The sequence below is a fragment of the Anabrus simplex genome, chromosome 4, assembly GCF_040414725.1.
Source record: "Anabrus simplex isolate iqAnaSimp1 chromosome 4, ASM4041472v1, whole genome shotgun sequence".
NCBI classification, from domain to species: Eukaryota; Metazoa; Arthropoda; class Insecta; order Orthoptera; family Tettigoniidae; genus Anabrus; species Anabrus simplex.
Window position 1 is genome coordinate 319,357,671 of NC_090268.1, and position 20,561 is coordinate 319,378,231.

General features: G+C 38.7%; 1 protein-coding gene across 1 annotated transcript in view; it reads left to right on the forward strand.

Annotated features, from left to right (window-relative positions):
* LOC136871934 (protein SSXT) overlaps positions 1 to 20,561 on the forward strand; it is a 79,679-nt gene that overhangs the window by 16,527 nt on the left and 42,591 nt on the right. The window contains exon 2 of the mRNA XM_067145674.2: positions 1,341 to 1,417. Within this exon, the coding sequence (XP_067001775.2) occupies positions 1,341 to 1,417 (77 nt within the window). The remainder of the gene's footprint in view (positions 1 to 1,340; positions 1,418 to 20,561) is intronic.

A 20,561-nucleotide genomic window follows, 5' to 3' on the forward strand; every position in this document is an offset into this window, starting at 1 on the left:
TCAAGTTGCTCCAGGTTAGGTTGCTGTAGAATACAGATCCATTGATGGCCTTGGTTGAATCTGTGGTTGAATGGGATTTCAACATTTTATCTTTCTGCTTGTGTATGTCACATAAATTTATTATAGTTTTTGCCATGCTCACATCAATTACATTTTTTTTCCTCCTTCTATGGCACACTCTGTAGGTGTTCGGATGACGGAACAACACAGAATATATCGAGAACAAAACTATAATAGCGGAAGCAACTTTGGTACACCACACCATCCTGCGGACACTCATAGAATTGCACAGGATTTTCAAACTCTCGTTAGTGGTTGATTGGATAGTGAACAAAAATGAATCGATTGATTTTATGGTTAATAGAACTTTCCAGGTCATCAGTTGCTGGATGAAACAGTTTCTGTTGTACCTTGATTCTGAATGCAATTGGGTGGTTTCAAGTGTTCTAGATCAGGTTGTCAGCCGTAGTAGGGTTTAGATTTCTGTATATCTTAAATACATTTGTTTGTGATATTTTGTGATTTTGAAGTGTAGGCTGTTGACGTAAATGAGTGGGTATGTTCATTGTGCTGCAGAAATATTGTAGAAGACCTGATTGCACATTCTTTGAGCACAACGTAGCGTTTGTTGTCAAAGGTGAAGTAATTTTGCTTTGTAATGTTGTTTACATTATTAATGATTTCTATTGTCTGTCTCTGTAGTATAAAGTTTAGCATTATTAGCCGATGTCCTCGGGTGTTTGGGCGTGATTTGTGGAACTGTATGCGGAAGAAAAAGGTACATGCAGCTCACCTCAATGGGCGCGCGCATCGCCTTGAGGATAAGAGGAAAGGAGTTTTATTTTTTTTATGACTTCTGTTGTGTATTTTTGTACGACTTATCTTCTTTATCTCTGAATGATAGTGGCTATACATATATATTTTTTTATTTACAATTTTGCTTTATGTCACACCGACACAGATAGGTGTTATGACGACAAAGGGATAGGAAAGGCCTAGGAGTGGGAAGGAAGTGGCCGTGGCCTTAATTAAGGTACAGCCCCAGCATTTGCCTGGTGTGAAAACGGGGAACCACAGAAAACCATCTTCAGGGCATTGGGGTTTGAACCCACTATCTCCCGGATGTAATCTCACTGCTACGCCCCCTAACCACACGGCCAACTCGCCCAGTTGACCGTTTATCACTCAGATTAATACAACACTAAAAAAGAAGCTAAAAATCTGGAAGAATTGTAATTTTATCTACTGATAGGTGAACTCCTTTCCAAACTAGGATGTTTTTGTCCTTGTCAGTTAACAATCATACTTTAAATTACTTGTATGATGATTTTCTTTTCCAGATGCTTGATGAAAACAGTCATCTCATCCAGACAATACAAGAATATCAAAGCAAAGGGAAAGCTCAAGAATGTATGCAGTAAGTATAATGTATTTTTATATTATGTTTTTGTCACTTTCCTCAACCTTAATTAAGGCCACGGCCGCTTCCTTCCAACTCCTAGGCCTTTCCTATCCCATCGTCGCCATAAGACCTATCTGTGTTGGTGCGATGTAAAGCCATAGCAAAAAAAACCCTTTGAGTTTGTTAAGTGATCTATGTTTAAATGTGTGGAATCAAATCCTTGGCAAACAGTATATAAAGGTGTTTAAATGCAATAGATCCATGTATATTATACCCGTAACATGGTTCTCAATCAAAGTCCCGATGTATGCAGAGTTAGGCTACCCGCCGAACACGTTCCCCTGCGACCATGTCAGCTGCAAGCAGCGGGGAAGTGAAACGTCACGACCGAGTAACATGACCAAGGTTGTGTTACGTCAGATGGAATGTTCCATTTTTTCCATCGTTAATTTCTTTCAGATGGATTAATGATATGAAAAAACGAACAACATCACTGCGTAGCCTAATTTTTTATAGTCATAATTCCCAAGTTTCATGGAGATCCGTTAAAATGTACAAAAGATATTAGCAATTACAGTTCCCAGGGATTACTGAATAAATAGACAAGCATTCCGCTTGTCAGATCAGTCTACTTTGTGCCACAGTCGAGGCCGGTCGGTCGGCTGTTGGTCATGCTGTTGCCGTGATGTTAGTCGCCAGTTCGACTCTCCGATGGAAGTCCAAGTTCGTGTTCTATTGAACTCTGATTCTACAGGCGCATCTACAAGACTTAGAAATATTACAGTATCGTTTACGTGTGGTAATAAAAGTTGTGTGTGAGTTGAGACGTGAACAGTTAAGGTGTTTAACTATTTACATGAACAGTGTGATTTGAAGTAATACGATACTACGTTACCAAGAGACGTAATTACATTTAAATTACAAGAGATGATAGAATTTGAATGACAGTGTTTAAACTTTACAAAGTGATTTAACATTGAGTGAGACAACTTTGTCGTTCATGGAACTTCAAACTGTGCATAATCCTGCATTTAACTCTAACAAGTGATAAACCTGTGCTAATAGCAAGATGTAATTCAGTATTTCAAACTGTACAGGTGGTTGAATTTTTTGACAGTGTTACTCTACCAAGGTGTTAGAACATTTCGTCAAACTATGCGTTTATGTTACAAGCTGCTGACACAAGTAGTTGAATTTAACAGTGTTATTGAACTTAGGATTTATTTTCCAAGTGACCACATTCACGATAGAACATAGCCTTAGAACTGTGGTTAAATCTGGTACAGTTAACATTTCTTTTGTCGAACCCAGGACGGTTCTTGGAAAGACAGTGTTTTCTTTATTTAATCGTGAACGGGACTAGATTCATCCCGGACCAAATTCCTTGGTTTCGTTTATTTTCGAACATGAACTGTGTAAAGTTTGGAAGTGGGATGTTTATTTTTACGTCACTATTCAGCCGAAATTCTTATATTTAATTTTGATGAAGTGACTTATTATCTTCTGTGGCTGATACATAACGGATGTGATTTTGAGTTCAATTCAAGCCATCAGCAATGACTGTGTTTATTTGTGAATCCCACTGTGAAGTCAGTTAAGTGCAAACTGCTACTAACTATTATCTCCTTTGTGCAGACCAGTTACTTAGGATCTATTTCATGCCCAGTGCCACGACTACAGTTGCTCCTAGACCATTCAGACCTCCGAGATATTCGAGATCTTCCAGATCGACTCGGAAGATGGGGGCATCATAAGCAGACATTGTGACCCGCAATGCATCAAGACCAATTCCACCCCAAGGAGAAGTACTCATTATAACTACTGCACTGAGGTGATGTTGGAATCTGACTTTATTTTCATGAATCAATTTTTTTTTAAAACAATCAGTGTTCCATTATACTTACCTGACTTCCCTCTCCTTTGTAACCATTCAGATAGTGACCGGTCACCACCTGGGCCGAGTCTTATGTTCGAGCTAGCCACCAAAACAAACTTTTACGGTTACAATATATATATTTTTTGGACAAAATTTTCATTTAAAAATATCAAGTGTGGATCTTACAAAGATGATTCAGATTGGAGTTGAGACAGTTGACCACGTCATGAATGCACAACTTGGCCTTAAATTCTGTATAATGTGAAGTGTATTCAAAATACTTGTTGAAAACTTTCTCATTCTCAGTTTATGATGCCTCAATATTTTACATGATAAACATTTCAGCAGCTACTAACCGGCTGTTGTGCCTTTTGTAATCCGGTTTATGCCTGCAGAAGAAAGGAAATAAAGCATATCAGCAACTCTTATCAAAGCAGTCTTTAACCCTAACAGTTACACCATACGGCTTTCTGACGTGTCGTGCGAATGAACGCCATCTAGCGTGTTTTTTCTCATTTGCCTATATCAAATCCAGACTTTTTATTGTAGTCACTTTTTACAACGAAAGTTTTTAAATTGTTCAATATCAAATTGTAATATGGATATGCTAGCTGAAACAATTCTTTTACTTTTTCAGTCATTCCATTTCCTTGTAAATTAAAATGATCGAATTCAATAAAACATGCAATTGGTGCAAACTATTTCTAGAGCATAACGCCTACCGAAACGCAGCTTTAAATAATAGGCTTTGAGTGGCACGTCTTCGAGACGTGCAGTGTAACTAAAGCGATATTTATAGACCTGTTATTGTCAGGGTTAATGAACTCGCCTTCTGAATGTAGTTTAGATTTCTCTGCTATATGTTCTGTTACTATGGAGCTCTTTTTGTTCAGAGATTCAGACTGAGTTGATATATAGCGTAACTAATGTTTTGCGAGTTTAGTTTTAAGTTCATATTGCACCCGGCATGCCGGGCTCAGCTCGGCCGGTGAGCGAGGATCTCCAGGGGTAGATCGTTCGCTTATCGGCTGTGCGAAAATTTTAAGTGCAGGGATAGATGATGAACTAGTGGCAAATGAGAGAAAGCTAAATAGGTTTCACACATTTATTACAACTACTGCTCTTCTCAAATTCTACAAATAATTTACAAAATCTAGGAATTTTCATATGACTTGTCTTCTTTTATGTCGTTACCAACATGGACACTCCATCGGTAAATGGAACAGCAAATGCCTGAGTCTGTAAATATAATATTTAGATTTTTAGTTGAAAAATAATTAAATGATTAATAATAATTAATTTGAGATTATCTCTTCCATTAATAATTGAATGATTTGAAAATAAAATTTCCTTCCTCAATGGACTTAACTTAAATCGAGTTTGAAAATGATCATTTTCACTCCTTTCTGAAAATTAAATAAAAAAATTTTCTCCCATGAAATTATGGTTGAATCGTCTTCCTTGACCTTTAAACTAGTTAATAAATTCCCTTTCATAATTATTCAGTAGTTGATCTTCACACAATAATTTGGAACTTGACATCATGTCAACCTACATTTACCCATTGATTGAAAATAATTAGTTATATCACTCTTACAACTTCAATTTTGTGAGTTCAATCCACTGACATGGCCTATACTTATTTATATGTATTCGCTAGTTAAGACCCTATTCTTCCTTAAAAACGAATAAAATTCACTAAAGATTTATATTCTGTCAAATAGTGAACCACTAAAGTTGGCATAAAATTGGCCAAAAAATCCACGAAACAGCGAAGAGCATCATCACAAATATGGACTGTAAAATTACAATGAGCAAAATACAGACAAATCACACACACTACATTCACACAAAGATACATGGAAATATTATATACATATTTACACGAATGCTAGCCCTTGATTATTATTTTCATGTTTAGTCAAAGTCAGGGAAAATATTCTCATGATGACAATATCGTGGGGACTTCCTCTCATCAACTTGAGATGTGATAGAGCAATGATTATCACTTTATTGAAGAACTCGGTCATACGACGATGTTCAGGGAAAATTTACGAGCAAAAATCATCCGAAAATCATCGACAAAATTGCCTAAACACAGGTCAGAATTAACATTCCGCGCACGCGGTTCATGAGCTGCGATATTTATTTTTACCTCTCCACCATAATTGTGGCTCTCAATTAATCTGTGCTCACAACGAAGAAATTATGTCAGGTAACATATTTCTTCTTAAATTGACTCAATAATGGATGCACAACTTATCTATTAAATTCAATAATATCCATCTACCAGTCAAATAATTATAATAGCACAGCAAAAATATATATAAATGTATCGGTCAGATACTGCCATTTCCCAGGCCTAAATTAATATAAATGAGCGCACATCAACCTTATTCAATAATAATTATTATAATGCTCATGACCTTAGGTGTTCCTTTACGCGATAATTAGGTTAATTTATTTTTATTATTATTATTATTCCTGGCCGCGCAAGATCATACATGCGGGAGCTACTGCACAACAATATCTCAGATGACTCTATCGCACTCGGAATCCAACCATACGTCGTATAATCGAGGAATGAACTCTGATATAATGGAATCCACGAAATTACTGTCCCATCTGATCTCAATTCAAGCATAAAAATTATTCAAATAGTCCTAGTTTAACGTTGAGGTAGTATTACTTTTATTTCTCCTGCCACAATGAACTCGGGACAGTTGAAACATTTCTTGATGACATTCACTCAAACAAGCCAATAGGTTCAAAATACACACACTCATTCCCAAACTACCTTCACCAAGAAAGAAGAGGCGGAAAAATTCTAACTAATAGAAATTCTTCTAAGCAAATAAGTAGAGGCTATATCATTACACTGTACATTTTACAAATAGGAAGAAAGAATAACAATGTTTAAATATTACTTGGTGGTGACTGTCGATCGTAGAACTCGGGCTGATGACCTAGTGCATGACCACGTTACGCACCATCGATCCTGGTCTCGCCCGTCTGAGCTGCTTTACATTCTACTCGTTCATTGAGGACATGCTGGCGCGCTGGAAACCACACCATTCACATCGTAGGAAGACAGGCATCCTGACTTGCACTCGAACCAATAATCTCCTCTGTAGAAGTTCTTGCGAAAGCTGAAACTGAAAATTAAGTCTGAGACAAATCCAAAACACACACCGCTGTTTGACGAGATGGAAAAGCAACTTATCTTTTAATATCTTCAGTTAATTGTAAGTAGAATCCGTGAATGTCTGAACTGCTATCTACAAGATGTTGGAAGCTCTAAATAAGACGAAGTTCCCCAGTGAGCAAAGTGCGTCTTTTCACGTCTGTAGTTGAAGTCAGAATAATTCCCCACTCGTCGCGTTCAGAGGTAGAAAATTCAGAGTAAAGTTTCCTTAGGAAAATCCATAATTCACCGTCTTAAGACAGGGGTGCGTCTTTTCATTATACACGATTGGTCACTTCATTAACTTCACACCAAATTTCTCACTTGATTGGCTGCCATAGTCAGACGTCATATACCTTTACTAATATCGATCGAGCATTTGACACACATTTCGCCTGATCACGTGGTATTCACGGCTGATTTGAAGGTTACTTGGCTAGCGGTATCTGCTCGCTCCCTCTTGCTCGCCCTTGGCTGGGATTTCCGTACACCTGGTGACTGGTTCTAGTCGACTCGACGTGCTAAAACTCCCTTCCTGGTTCACGAAATAATGTTCCAATTTACAGTAGAAATAAAATATTCTCCCTTAAATGATTTTTACCACTTTTGAAGGGGACATTTTCTCCCTTGGCTGGTTAATGATTTAGTCGGAAGATAGCATCATTAATGCTGGAAATAGACCCTTAACATGTTCCCTGAAAAATTTTAAGTGGTAAACATGTGTCACACTTCTAAGCCACATTTTCAGCTCTTGTTCCGGCACGTAGCCTCCTGTTGTCCGCTTCTAGTGCTGCGCCCAGTAGTCGAAGTTGATCCATTATCTTGTTCTGCATTACTTGACATTCCTCACAGATTTCTTCTTGCAGGTTGACCTGGGTCGATGCATGGTGGTACACTGCATTCTCACTTTCATCCCATGACGTTTCCTCTTCCGCCATAGTGTTGACTTGGGCATTATTTACTGGTTTAGGGCAGTTGTAGCTTCGTATATTTGAGGCATTATGAATTCCCTCATAGCTCTTATCAAGACTTTGAATTTTATAGGCATTGTTCCCATATACTCGGATAATTTTGTAAGGACCGACGAAAAGAGGTGCGAATTTCGCGTAGAATTTGCTGGTAGGTTCCGAAATGGCTGGTTTTTTTAAGAGAACATATTCATTCAGTCTTAGGGGTCGATGAAACTTTTTATCCCTTACTCTCCGTTGTCTGCGCTCAGCTTGCTCCTGTAATGAAGTAGCAGCTTTTTGAACGTTTTCCTCTAGTGTTGGCCTTAAGTTACCGGGGCATTGAACGATGTTATCCCAAGGTCGATTTGGCAGTCGGTCGAAATGGAGACTAACAGGGATTTGTGCCGTAGCCTCATGCACAGTATTGTTCAAACACTCCATCATTATAGGTAGAGCGTCGACCCATAACCAATGTGTATTTCCACAATAAATCCTGCAGAATTTAGCTAGTTCCTGCATCACCCTTTCTGCCGGGTTGCTTGAAGGATGGCGGATAGAATTCAGAATGTGTTTAATCCCAAGCTGTTCCATGGCTTCACGAAATTCTGTAGATGTAAATTGGGACCCATGGTCAGTGAGTAGTGCCTCTGGCTTGCCCATATCTGGAATCAGATTACGAGTGATGCGCCGAATTATTGATTTCGAGTTAGCTTTCTGGATCGGGTACAAAGTTACATATTTTGAAAATACGTCAATGGTGACGATGACATGTCGGTTGCCTCGCTTCGATGTCGGGGCGGGTCCAAATAGGTCCATTGCGTATAGTTGTTTAGGCTTAGAAGGAATGATCGGAATGGGACTGTGTTGGAGCAGATGGGAGCTCGGTTTCACTCTCTGGCAGATGTCACAAGTTCGGACTATGTTTCTTACAGTCGACCGGAGTTTGTCCCATGTAAACTTTTCTTGTATCGTAGCTAGCGTCTTGACAATGCCACCATGGCCGGTGATTCTGTGAGCATGCCATATCAATGGCTCGCGTAATTTGGAAGGTACCACTACTTTCAGCTTCGTATTCGCTGTATCCACAAATTTAAATAAAGTACCATCTAAGTATTGGTACCGGGACGCTTTCCTTTTTATTCTTCTGTACCCAGGGTCCTTAGGTTTAGTTTTGTTTTCTAAAAAGTTAATAATAGGCCTCAAGTCACCATCTCGCTTTTGAGCTTGTCTTATATATCTCAATTTCCTCAAAAACTCGTGATCTTCGGGAACTAATTCCAGTTGGTTAACTTGTAATATTTCCTCGTTAGGATTACGGCTCAGACAGTCAGCTAGCATGTTATTCTTTCCTGAACAGTGCTCTAATTTAATGTTGACTTGCTGTACGAACATGGTCCATCTAAAAATGCGCTCAGACGCCATTGTGGCCCTTAGCATGAATATCAGTGCTTTGTGGTCTGTCCTAATAATTATCTCGAACCCATAGATAATTTTCTGCCAGTATTTTAAGGCATAGACAATAGATAACATCTCTAATTCTGTTACCGAATAGTGCTGCTCGTGGCTGCGCAGTTTCCTACTGACAAAGGCTAGGTAGATCTTGTCCTCGGGATTCTTCTCGTCTTCCTGGAACAGTACGGCCCCAATTCCGACTCCTGATGCATCTGTTTGTAGGATAAAAGGTTTCTATTTAAATGGGACCGGTGGTGTCGTGTCTTTGTGCCTAACAGAGTGTAGAACTGACCTCCAACATTCATAAACATTTTATATGTTTTTATGGCTGATGATGACCTAGACTAAGGTCGAAACCGGTCCCATTTAAATAGAAATGTGATTGCTACGTTTCTTTCCTTTGAGTATTGAATAGGTTGAACCTCCTTTCCAGTTATTTAATTTTTAACATTGATAATTTCAATACGGAACAATGAAATTTTTATCTTTAAATAAAAGGTTTCTCGAAATTGGGATATCCTAGTTTAACATAATTTGATAGCATCTCTTTGGTCTTTGCGAAGGCTAAATCACATTCTTTGTTCCACTTCCATCTGTTGCCTTTCTTCAATAATTCTTGCAATGGAGCGACGGTTTCCGTGAAATTCGGACAGTGATTCGCGAAGAAGTTGGCCATGCCTAAGAACTGCCGTACTTGCTTCACGCGGATCGGCCTTGGGAACTTGCTGATGGCCTCTATTTTTACAGGATTGGGTCGTATTCCTTCCCCATCAATTATATGGCCTAGAAACAATATTTCAGCTTGACAAAAGTGCGATTTTTTTAAATTGATGTGGAATCCAGACTTAGAAAGGTTGTCTAACAGTTTTTCCAATTTAATTAGGTGTTCTTCAAAAGTTTCACTGGCCAGAAGCAGATCGTCGATGTACCTGGTGGTAAAGCTCTTGACTTCTTCTGTAAGGCATCTGTCTAAGGCACGGATAAGAACGGCTCCTGCGTTACAAATACCAAATGGTAATTTTCTAAAGACATAAGTCTGCTGATCAAACATAAACCCAGTTAGCAGCCTAGACTTCTCTTCTAACAGTATGTGGTAATAGGAGGCCGTAAAATCAACTGATGAGAACAATCTCATGCCATGGAATTTCCTCAGGACGTCTTTGATTGCTGGTGCCTGGTCTCTTTCTGGTACTAATTTCTTATTTATATCACGAGCGTCGATGCAGATGCGCAGAGACCCGTCTGGTTTATTTACTACTACTAGAGCACTAAGGAATGGTGTACAAGCCTTCATGATAATCCCATCCCGTTCCATTTCCTTGATAATCTTCGCCACACGAGAATGAAATTTCTCTGGGATCGGATAGGGTTTCTTCTTAAACGGGGTCCAATCTGTAGCTACCAGCGAGTATTTAAAATCAGGAATCTGGCCTGGTTTGTCATCGAACAGCGATTTATATTTCATTAGTAGATCTCGGAGCTGGCCTCTCTCTTTCTCTGTTCCTAATGCTTGTTCAGCCTTGGAGTTTATAAGATCGTACGGGTATGTTGCACTATCGCCCTCTTCTATTATATTGTCCAGGGCCTGGTGAACTTCTTCAGCGGCCTCCTGGTCTTCAGATTCCCATGGTGCATAGGCGTTACTGATTTGGAACACACTCTGATCAGCTATTTCTGATGGGTTAACTATGACTGTTTCAATTGTTTCATTTGACCGAAATAGTATCTGATTTAAATTAAGATCGATGTTGGCATAATAAGTTGTTAAGAAATCCACCCCAAAAATGATATTGAACTTTATATTCGACATGGCCAGAAAAATATTTTGAAATTTCGAATTACCAATTTTGACATCCAGTAAGGTTTGTTGTCTACATGCTACAGTTTTATCCGGGATAATTCCCTTTATTTTTACATGAGACACTGGAATAATCGGAATGTTATATCTTTCGTTTAAGTCATTTTGAAACGAATTAGAGATGACACTGATAGTGGACCCTGTGTCGACCAAGCATTTTACTTTAACCCCACATACTCGAGCCAAAATTATCGGTAATGTCCTCATACAAACTTTATTGGTATCCATATTCTCTTCCAGTAGATCTTCCGACTTTGTCATCCATGAATCAATCTGCACTATTATCCATTCTCGTGTCTTATTGTCAGTACAAGGGCTAGAATTCAGGCTATCTCCCGTTAGTTCAGGGGTTGTTTTTTTTTTTTTTAATAGCGCCCTGACTCTGCTCTTCCCTTTCAGGACGCTCCCTTTCTTCCTTTTGTTTGGCTCTCTGGTATTCTAAGCTCTCGGCGCCGACCATATCAGGATTGACGTCTTGGTCGTGGATAGCACGGTGCCATTTCCGTCGTTCTTGGCTGGACTGCTGGAGTTCGCGGAGATATTTTTCACGCTCTTCTTGCCTCCAGTTCCTCTTCCGGTTTTCAAGTCTGCGGTCGTTTGGTTCTCTTCTCCAGCGATCTCTGTTATTTTCATACGGCCTTCTTCGATTGTTCCGCCGGTAGTAATTCCATTCTCCTTCGTTCCTATAGCCTGGTCTTGGAGAACGATCCCTGGATGGTCTTTCCTCATTTTCACGATTCCAGTTTCTCCCTTGGCCGGTAAGGTTCCTGTCGTCTGGTCGATTGACAGTTGCATGGAATACCTGTTGTTCTGGATTCGTACTTCGCCTAGATGGTTCCCTGGATGTCATATCTAGCTGCCTGAGAATGGCCTCAGCTTGAATCGCCGTCTGAACGTTTGAGGCTATCATAATCCTCTGTATATCCGCAGGTAGCTGTCTTACAGTGACTTTTATTAGTTCAGTTTCTGTTGGTGGTGCATCTAGCTCACGCAATTTGCGTAATTGGCTTGAAAAAAATTCTGAAAAGCGCGTGGGCGTGGATTGAGCATATTTCTTGGCGTACAGTTCTGTTTTAAGCTGGTCCTGAATATCTGAATTCCAGTACTTCTCTAAAAATGCTCTTTTAAAACCTTCAAAATCGTCAAACGAATACCGGAAGGCTGTGAACCACGTCAACACTGAGTTTTCTAGGTATCTTTCGGTCACTCGTAGTTGGCGCTCTACAGGAATCTTATTGTCCCGGAAAAACTCCTGCAATTCGTTAATGAAACTCTTGGGGTTTATCCCTTTTACATTATTAAATTTCTTTGGGTGATCCTCATGCAATCGTATTATATTCAAGATTTGGGTTTGACCAGAAGTGTTAAGTTGACTCGTTTCCCCTCTAACAGGTTCTAAAAATGGGTTAGTGGTATTTACAGGAACGTTTAGAATTACTCTTTCATCGCTCTTGGGAGTTGAGAATTGGACTTCCCCGGATACACGTTTCTCCAGTTGCCCCTGCCGTTCTAACAGAGTATTAGCCACAATGTTATTACTTTCGCCTTGTAACTTGAGTAGCTTTAGTTCCTTGGCAAGCTCCTGTATTCCTCCCTGTAATTCCTGTTTGTAGGCTTCCGAGCTGGCTCTAACTTAACTTATTTCCTTGTCCACGGTTGTTTTGATTGTTTTAAGACTCTGCTGGGTCTCCTCGATCGTCTCATAAAAGTATTCGAGTCGCTCCGAATTAGTGACCTGGGCTACCTTAATTTCAGCTATTACGCCCTTCTCCACCTGTTTTACCGTTTCATAGATTTCGGTGAACTTCCTGCCCCATGCGGTTTTAGTTGCAGACAAGTCCTCGGCATTGTCATTAATTTTCTCCTCAATGGTCCGAAAATTTCTCTTCACTTCGTCCTTGTATTGGTCTAGTCCGTGCAGTATTCCTGTCTGTACTTTGGCTAGCCTCTCGCTAAACTCATTTGACATAGCTGACATGGAGTTATCGATTCCGGCCTGGATTTCCCCTTTTAGATTGGAAAACTTTTGCTTGACGGACACCAACTCACTTTGGACCGACGCTAATTTTCCGTTAAATAATTTAACGTCCATGTGCAATTTCCCTAAGTTTTCGTCTGTCCTAGTTTGAATTTCCTCCAGGGCACCCTTAAGATCCTGTTTTAGTTTGTCCTGTCCTGCATTCAGCTTTTCCGTTAATGTAAGTTCTAACTGAGCATTATTTTCAGTCAATTTGCATTCTAATTGAGCATTATTTTCACTAATCTCACGCTTTAACAATTCACTGTTCTCACTTAACTTTTGTTCCAATAAATTACTGTTTTCATTTAATTCCTGTTTCAACAAATTGCTGTTTTCCTTTAATTCCTGTTTTAAACTATCTTTCAAGTCTGCAGTCACTACATCTAGGAGCCTGCGAAGGTCCTCCATGGTAACAGTACTCATTCTTATTCGAGACAAATCGCAGTTCAAACGTTGGACGGACAAGGTTCGATGGTCTAATACCCGAATTCAGATCGACAGTCACGTGTGGATTGAAGTCACAGTCATAAAAGAAGATTATTATCGCATAAAATAATATTTTATACTTTAAGTCCAAACTATGCAGGAATTTGCTGCAGAAAAAATAAATTTTAAAATATCATCCAGATTTTGTTTATAATATATCACCAAGGCCCTTCCTAACCTTTAACACGAGCGTAGTTCGCCACAAAAATTTGAGCTAATAAATGTCACAAAGTAAACCTAAATTTTAATTTGCCACTGCATCTTGTTTTCATCCAAATTCTGGACTACAAGATCGAGTTCTTTTATTGGTACAGCCAATAAATCGGGCCTTAACATGTTGGCCGCCAAATCTATACCTGCACCCGTCATGCCGGGCTCAGCTCGGCCGGTGAGCGAGGAGCTCCAGGGGTAGATCGTTCGCTTATCGGCTGTGCGAAAATTTTAAGTGCAGGGATAGATGATGAACTAGTGGCAAATGAGAGAAAGCTAAATAGGTTTCACACATTTATTACAACTACTGCTCTTCTCAAATTCTACAAATAATTTACAAAATCTAGGAATTTTCATATGACTTGTCTTCTTTTATGTCGTTACCAACATGGACACTCCATCGATAAATGGAACAGCAAATGCCTGAGTCTGTAAATATAATATTTAGATTTTTAGTTGAAAAATAATTAAATGATTAATAATAATTAATTTGAGATTATCTCTTCCATTAATAATTGAATGATTTGAAAATAAAATTTCCTTCCTCAATGGACTTAACTTAAATCGAGTTTGAAAATGATCATTTTCACTCCTTTCTGAAAATTAAATAAAAAAAATTTCTCCCATGAAATTATGGTTGAATCGTCTTCCTTGACCTTTAAACTAGTTAATAAATTCCCTTTCATAATTATTCAGTAGTTGATCTTCACACAATAATTTGGAACTTGACATCATGTCAACCTACATTTACCCATTGATTGAAAATAATTAGTTATATCACTCTTACAACTTCAATTTTGTGAGTTCAATCCACTGACATGGCCTATACTTATTTATATGTATTCGCTAGTTAAGACCCTATTCTTCCTTAAAAACGAATAAAATTCACTAAAGATTTATATTCTGTCAAATAGTGAACCACATAAAATTGGCCAAAAAATCCACGAAACAGCGAAGAGCATCATCACAAATATGGACTGTAAAATTACAATGAGCAAAATACAGACAAATCACACACACTACATTCACACAAAGATACACGGAAATATTATATACATATTTACACGAATGCTAGCCCTTGATTATTATTTTCATGTTTAGTCAAAGTCAGGGAAAATATTCTCATGATGACAATATCGTGGGGACTTCCTCTCATCAACTTGAGATGTGATAGAGCAATGATTATCACTTTATTGAAGAACTCAGTCATACGACGATGTTCAGGGAAAATTTACGAGCAAAAATCATCCGAAAATCATCGACAAAATTGCCTAAACACAGGTCAGAATTAACATTCCGCGCACGCGGTTCATGAGCTGCGATATTTATTTTTACCTCTCCACCATAATTGTGGCTCTCAATTAATCTGTGCTCACAACGAAGAAATTATGTCAGGTAACATATTTCTTCTTAAATTGACTCAATAATGGATGCACAACTTATCTGTTAAATTCAATAATATCCATCTACCAGTCAAATAATTATAATAGCACAGCAAAAATATATATAAATGTATCGGTCAGATACTGCCATTTCCCAGGCCTAAATTAATATAAATGAGCGCACATCAACCTTATTCAATAATAATTATTATAATGCTCATGACCTTAGGTGTTCCTTTACGCGATAATTAGGTTAATTTATTTTTATTATTATTATTATTCCTGGCCGCGCAAGATCATACATGCGGGAGCTACTGCACAACAATATCTCAGATGACTCTATCGCACTCGGAATCCAACCATACGTCGTATAATCGAGGAATGAACTCTGATATAATGGAATCCACGAAATTACTGTCCCATCTGATCTCAATTCAAGCATAAAAATTATTCAAATAGTCCTAGTTTAACGTTGAGGTAGTATTACTTTTATTTCTCCTGCCACAATGAACTCGGGACAGTTGAAACATTTCTTGATGACATTCACTCAAACAAGCCAATAGGTTCAAAATACACACACTCATTCCCAAACTACCTTCACCAAGAAAGAAGAGGCGGAAAAATTCTAACTAATAGAAATTCTTCTAAGCAAATAAGTAGAGGCTATATCATTACACTGTACATTTTACAAATAGGAAGAAAGAATAACAATGTTTAAATATTACTTGGTGGTGACTGTCGATCGTAGAACTCGGGCTGATGACCTAGTGCATGACCACGTTACGCACCATCGATCCTGGTCTCGCCCGTCTGAGCTGCTTTACATTCTACTCGTTCATTGAGGACATGCTGGCGCGCTGGAAACCACACCATTCACATCGTAGGAAGACAGGCATCCTGACTTGCACTCGAACCAATAATCTCCTCTGTAGAAGTTCTTGCGAAAGCTGAAACTGAAAATTAAGTCTGAGACAAGTCCAAAACACACACCGCTGTTTGACGAGATGGAAAAGCAACTTATCGTTTAATATCTCCAGTTAATTGTAAGTAGAATCCGTGAATGTCTGAACTGCTATCTACAAGATGTTGGAAGCTCTAAATAAGACGAAGTTCCCCAGTGAGCAAAGTGCGTCTTTTCACGTCTGTAGTTGAAGTCAGAATAATTCCCCACTCGTCGCGTTCAGAGGTAGAAAATTCAGAGTAAAATTTCCTTAGGAAAATCCATAATTCACCGTCTTAAGACAGGGGTGCGTCTTTTCATTATACACGATTGGTCACTTCATTAACTTCACACCAAATTTCTCACTTGATTGGCTGCCATAGTCAGACGTCATATACCTTTACTAATATCGATCGAGCATTTGACACACATTTCGCCTGATCACGTGGTATTCACGGCTGATTTGAAGGTTACTTGGCTAGCGGTATCTGCTCGCTCCCTCTTGCTCGCCCTTGGCTGGGATTTCCGTACACCTGGTGACTGGTTCTAGTCGACTCGACGTGCTAAAACTCCCTTCCTGGTTCACGAAATAATGTTCCTATTTACAGTAGAAATAAAATATTCTCCCTTAAATGATTTTTACCACTTTTGAAGGGGACAATATACTTTGTTTTTACAAAATTGGCTTTCAATTTGTTGTACCAAGATGCATGTTTTGATGTCATGGTGTCACTTTGTTATCATTCTTATACACAGAAACTGTTTCATTAAAAATTAAACACACTGCTTGGGTGTTTACTTCAGTGAAATTGTACTAATTTGTTTGCTTAATTTGAAATGCCCTGCCTTCTTCTGAACTTCTCTTTTCTTACATTTAGAAATAAGTCAATCATAACTTCACAGATTGGTTGGTACACCAGGAACCTTTTACCTACACTCACTATGCAAGCTGAAAGCTATGTTATTTTTAAGTTTTCCAAATGTTATCTACCTTAAGATCATGAAATACTTGACAAACACTTCACTTTGAAAGTAACAGAGATTACATGTTCAGCAATGCACAAGACAGTAAGTTATGCATGATTATTAGGTATCCTAGATAATGAGCTTAGAATTAAGACTCAAAATATTTCCCCCTATTGGGTGGTGGTAGAATACATCCATGGTATACTATTGTCATCGTCTGCTGCAACTCGTATCCGAGTAAACATATTCTTCAGCAGTGTGAATATGTTTCATATGATTAAGTAGCCCAATCTTGGTGTGAAACATACGTTCACACACATCGCATGAAATGGTTAGGGGAGGGCAGAACTGAGCTTGACAGAGCTTCCGTGCTTGTCATTTATCCTCTTCACGTCAGCGCCATTCCTCTTCAAACACCGAAACTGATGTAGAAACAGTGAGGCGCTAAAGTGTACGATTCTCAGCAAGCGTATCCCAGGATTGAGTGTTAATTCCAGCTCTTTTCATGGTATGCTTTAGCTGATCCTTGAAACGCCTCAAAGGGGCTCCCTGAGGTCTTGTGCAAAACGGAGTTCACCATACAGAAGTTGACAAGGAAACCTGGTTTCACTCATGCGCTGGATGTGCCCTATCCATCTGAGACGGTGGCCAATGATGGTAGCCTCAGTGCTTATAGCATGTGCTTTCTCAAGAACTGCGAGGTTGGTGACCCGGTCCTCCTGTTTGATGTTCAAGGTGGATCTAAGTTTTTGTAGATGGAAGCGCTCTAGTTTTTTTATATTCCGACTGTGGAAGGTCCACGTTTCACAACTGTAAAGCAGTGTTGATATGACAACAGTATGGTAAACCATGATCTTGGTATGCATTGTAAGGTCATTATTTATGACACTATGGGATAAACGTCCAAACACTGAGTGGGCAGCACTAATTCTCCTATTGTGTTGTGAGCAGTTAGTATTTGTTGAGAGGATACTTCCTAGATATGAAAAGTGGTCGACTTGCTCCATTAGAGTATCGGCAATGGAGATACTGAAAGGTGGGAGGTTCAATCCAGGAGCAGGCTGTGAGAGTACTTTGGTTTCTGAGCATTAATGGAGAGACCAAAATGATCACAAACACTCTTGAAACAACTGACTGCTGCAGTTCCTCAGGTGTGTGAGCAGGTGCAGCAGCATCATCTGTATACTGCAATTCCGTAACGGAGGAAATCTTAGTAAGCATTTGGGAGCAAAGTTTAGCCAGAATGAATAATCCCCCATCGAAGCAATATCTGACCTTTACACCTTGGCAGCTAGGTAAAGAGCGAAGAGTGTTGGAGCAAGCACACATCCTTGTTTCAATCTTTGAGTGATTTGAAATGGATCAGAGATAATATTTTTTATGAACGACTTGCCCAGACCTGTTATCATGAGGAGCCTTGAGCCTTGACTAGATCTACAAAATGCTGTGGACAGCCAAAATGTTTCAGTACTGTCCACATAGCTGGTCTCGGGACTGAGTCGAAAGCTGTTTCCAGATCATAGATCCTTAGAGCATTAATACTATAGAATGCGCATAGCGCCACCTCGTCCATGTTACGGCGTGAAGCCAACATCTCGATCAGCTGACTGGGGGGGGTAGTTCGAATCAGATTCTGAGAGGATATAAAGAGATTGACAAACAGTAACATTCGAAAAGGGAACTAAATCGGAATATGAGATGTACCCTGCTTAGCTGTTGTGGTTAAGCATAAAGTACAACAAAAACCATGGACATAAATGCGTAATTACGGCGGAAATCCTTAAAACCAAAAGGGACCTACGGTATGATACACACTCATTATGATTGTATTTTTGCAAGTGTTACATCCCTGTGAGTAACACTAATTGTTTAATTTTAATTATTTATTATAATGTAAAAGACAAGTCATTTTTTCCAAGTATCGCATCGTATTGGGATTAATAGCTGAAAGGTAACCTTTGAAAGTTGACCATTAGGAAGTGTAGCCTAATTTTAAATATTAATGCGACTAACATCTACAATAAACACTTTATAACTTTCACAAACAGCCTTAAAATACTGTATTAATACTGTATTTACTGTGCTTGGTGTACTTTTGACTGAAATAGGCCCACTTCAAACTAATACCCAAGCTCAAGACACAAAGAGTGACACTTAGCTTACAGGACCATTATGGAAAGAAAAGAACACAAGTATCATACTTAAGTGAACCGTACACCACCAAGAGATGGCAACAAAAATGAACTCTCCAGGGTAAACGATAAACAGGCACCATAACAAGAAATATTCACTTATCATAAGTTGTAAAAATTTGCAATACAGTAGGGTCAATTGCATATCAATTGGCACTGGTTGTAGTACTTATTTATGCCTATGAAGCAGGGATTTGATATAATATGCTGCTAAAACAACAAAATAATAATAATAATAATAATAAGGGGATACATAAAATGCTACACAAGTAAAATTTCAGTCCACTGCCACCTACTAAATTAAACTTAGTTTAAAGCCCAACATAAACTAATGCACATGCCATATTTGAAGTAGGCCTAAAAATAGGAGGTAACATCTGAAGAAACATCCTGCAACATTCATTAATATTGTTCCCAAAGTACAGAAACAAGACATGCCAATATAAAAGTAATTTAAGAATTGGCACTCAATCACTAGGTTTGCTCTCTCCGAGCCACTTAAACCGTTAATCAAAAAATAACCCACTGGAATTTTCCAGTGTCCATTTAGTGAGACCACCATAAACACTAAAGCCTCCTTGGCTTCGGGTAAATCTTGATCCTCGATTTCAGTACCACAATTCACATAACTAAGAAATTGTTTTTCATCAAATTCAATGTACTTCCAGATGCACATTTCATCCACCATTAGTGCACACACTAGGGGCTTTCCATTGATAGCCATCTTCTTCCCTTTTGAAATGAGAGCATTTGCAGCCGCTGAACTGAATCCTGACTGACTGATACCACTTCCGCAGTGTACTTGGATGGGGCAAACCATGAGGAAATATATTCCTCAAGTAGCTGTATGCACAACTTGAATAGAAATTCAATGTAAGGGCAAAGCAGCGTAATTCAGGAGGATACTCTGCTCTTGTATCACCATCCTTTGTTTGCATCAGAAGTTGGGCACAGCAGGAGAAAGACATTTCTGGAACAATGGAAGTTAAACGGTACATTCTTTTTCACAAGTCAATTTATGGTGTTACATTATTCTTGAAATATTTAACAGAGATTGTGATATAATGAGAACAAATTACAGACTTCTAAAGGCTGCAAATTGTATGTCTGTCTGTCTGTGTGTCTGTCTGTCTGTCTGTCTGTCTGTCAGATCATCAACCCAGAGACTGGTTGGATCCTCAAATAGCACCACCAAAGGCTATGCGGTTATAGAGAAACCGAAAAAAATTATTTAAGCTGTTGTTTTCTTACCTCAAGTGTGCAGGCAGCATCTTCAGTTATCATTTTCTCCTTCAGATGGTTTACTAAGGCTTTCCCATTCTGCAACTGATTAATAGTTCGCCGATACAGTACTTCTGTCTTTCCAATTTCAGCTTCTTATGGGATTTATGAATAACTTCCCTGGCAACTTGCATGAATGTTTGAAAATGGAAAATACTAACCACAGTGATTAAACTATAAAGTATAACCAGAAATTAATTAGTAGAATTAGTCAGAGTAAAATAAAATTTGAAATTCAACAGATTCAAGATTTTTAACATAATTACTTTACAGGTTATAATATTTTGGAAGACACAGAAACTGACAAGTAAACAGTACAAGTTAGGCTATAAGATAACCACAGCCAATAAATAATCACAACC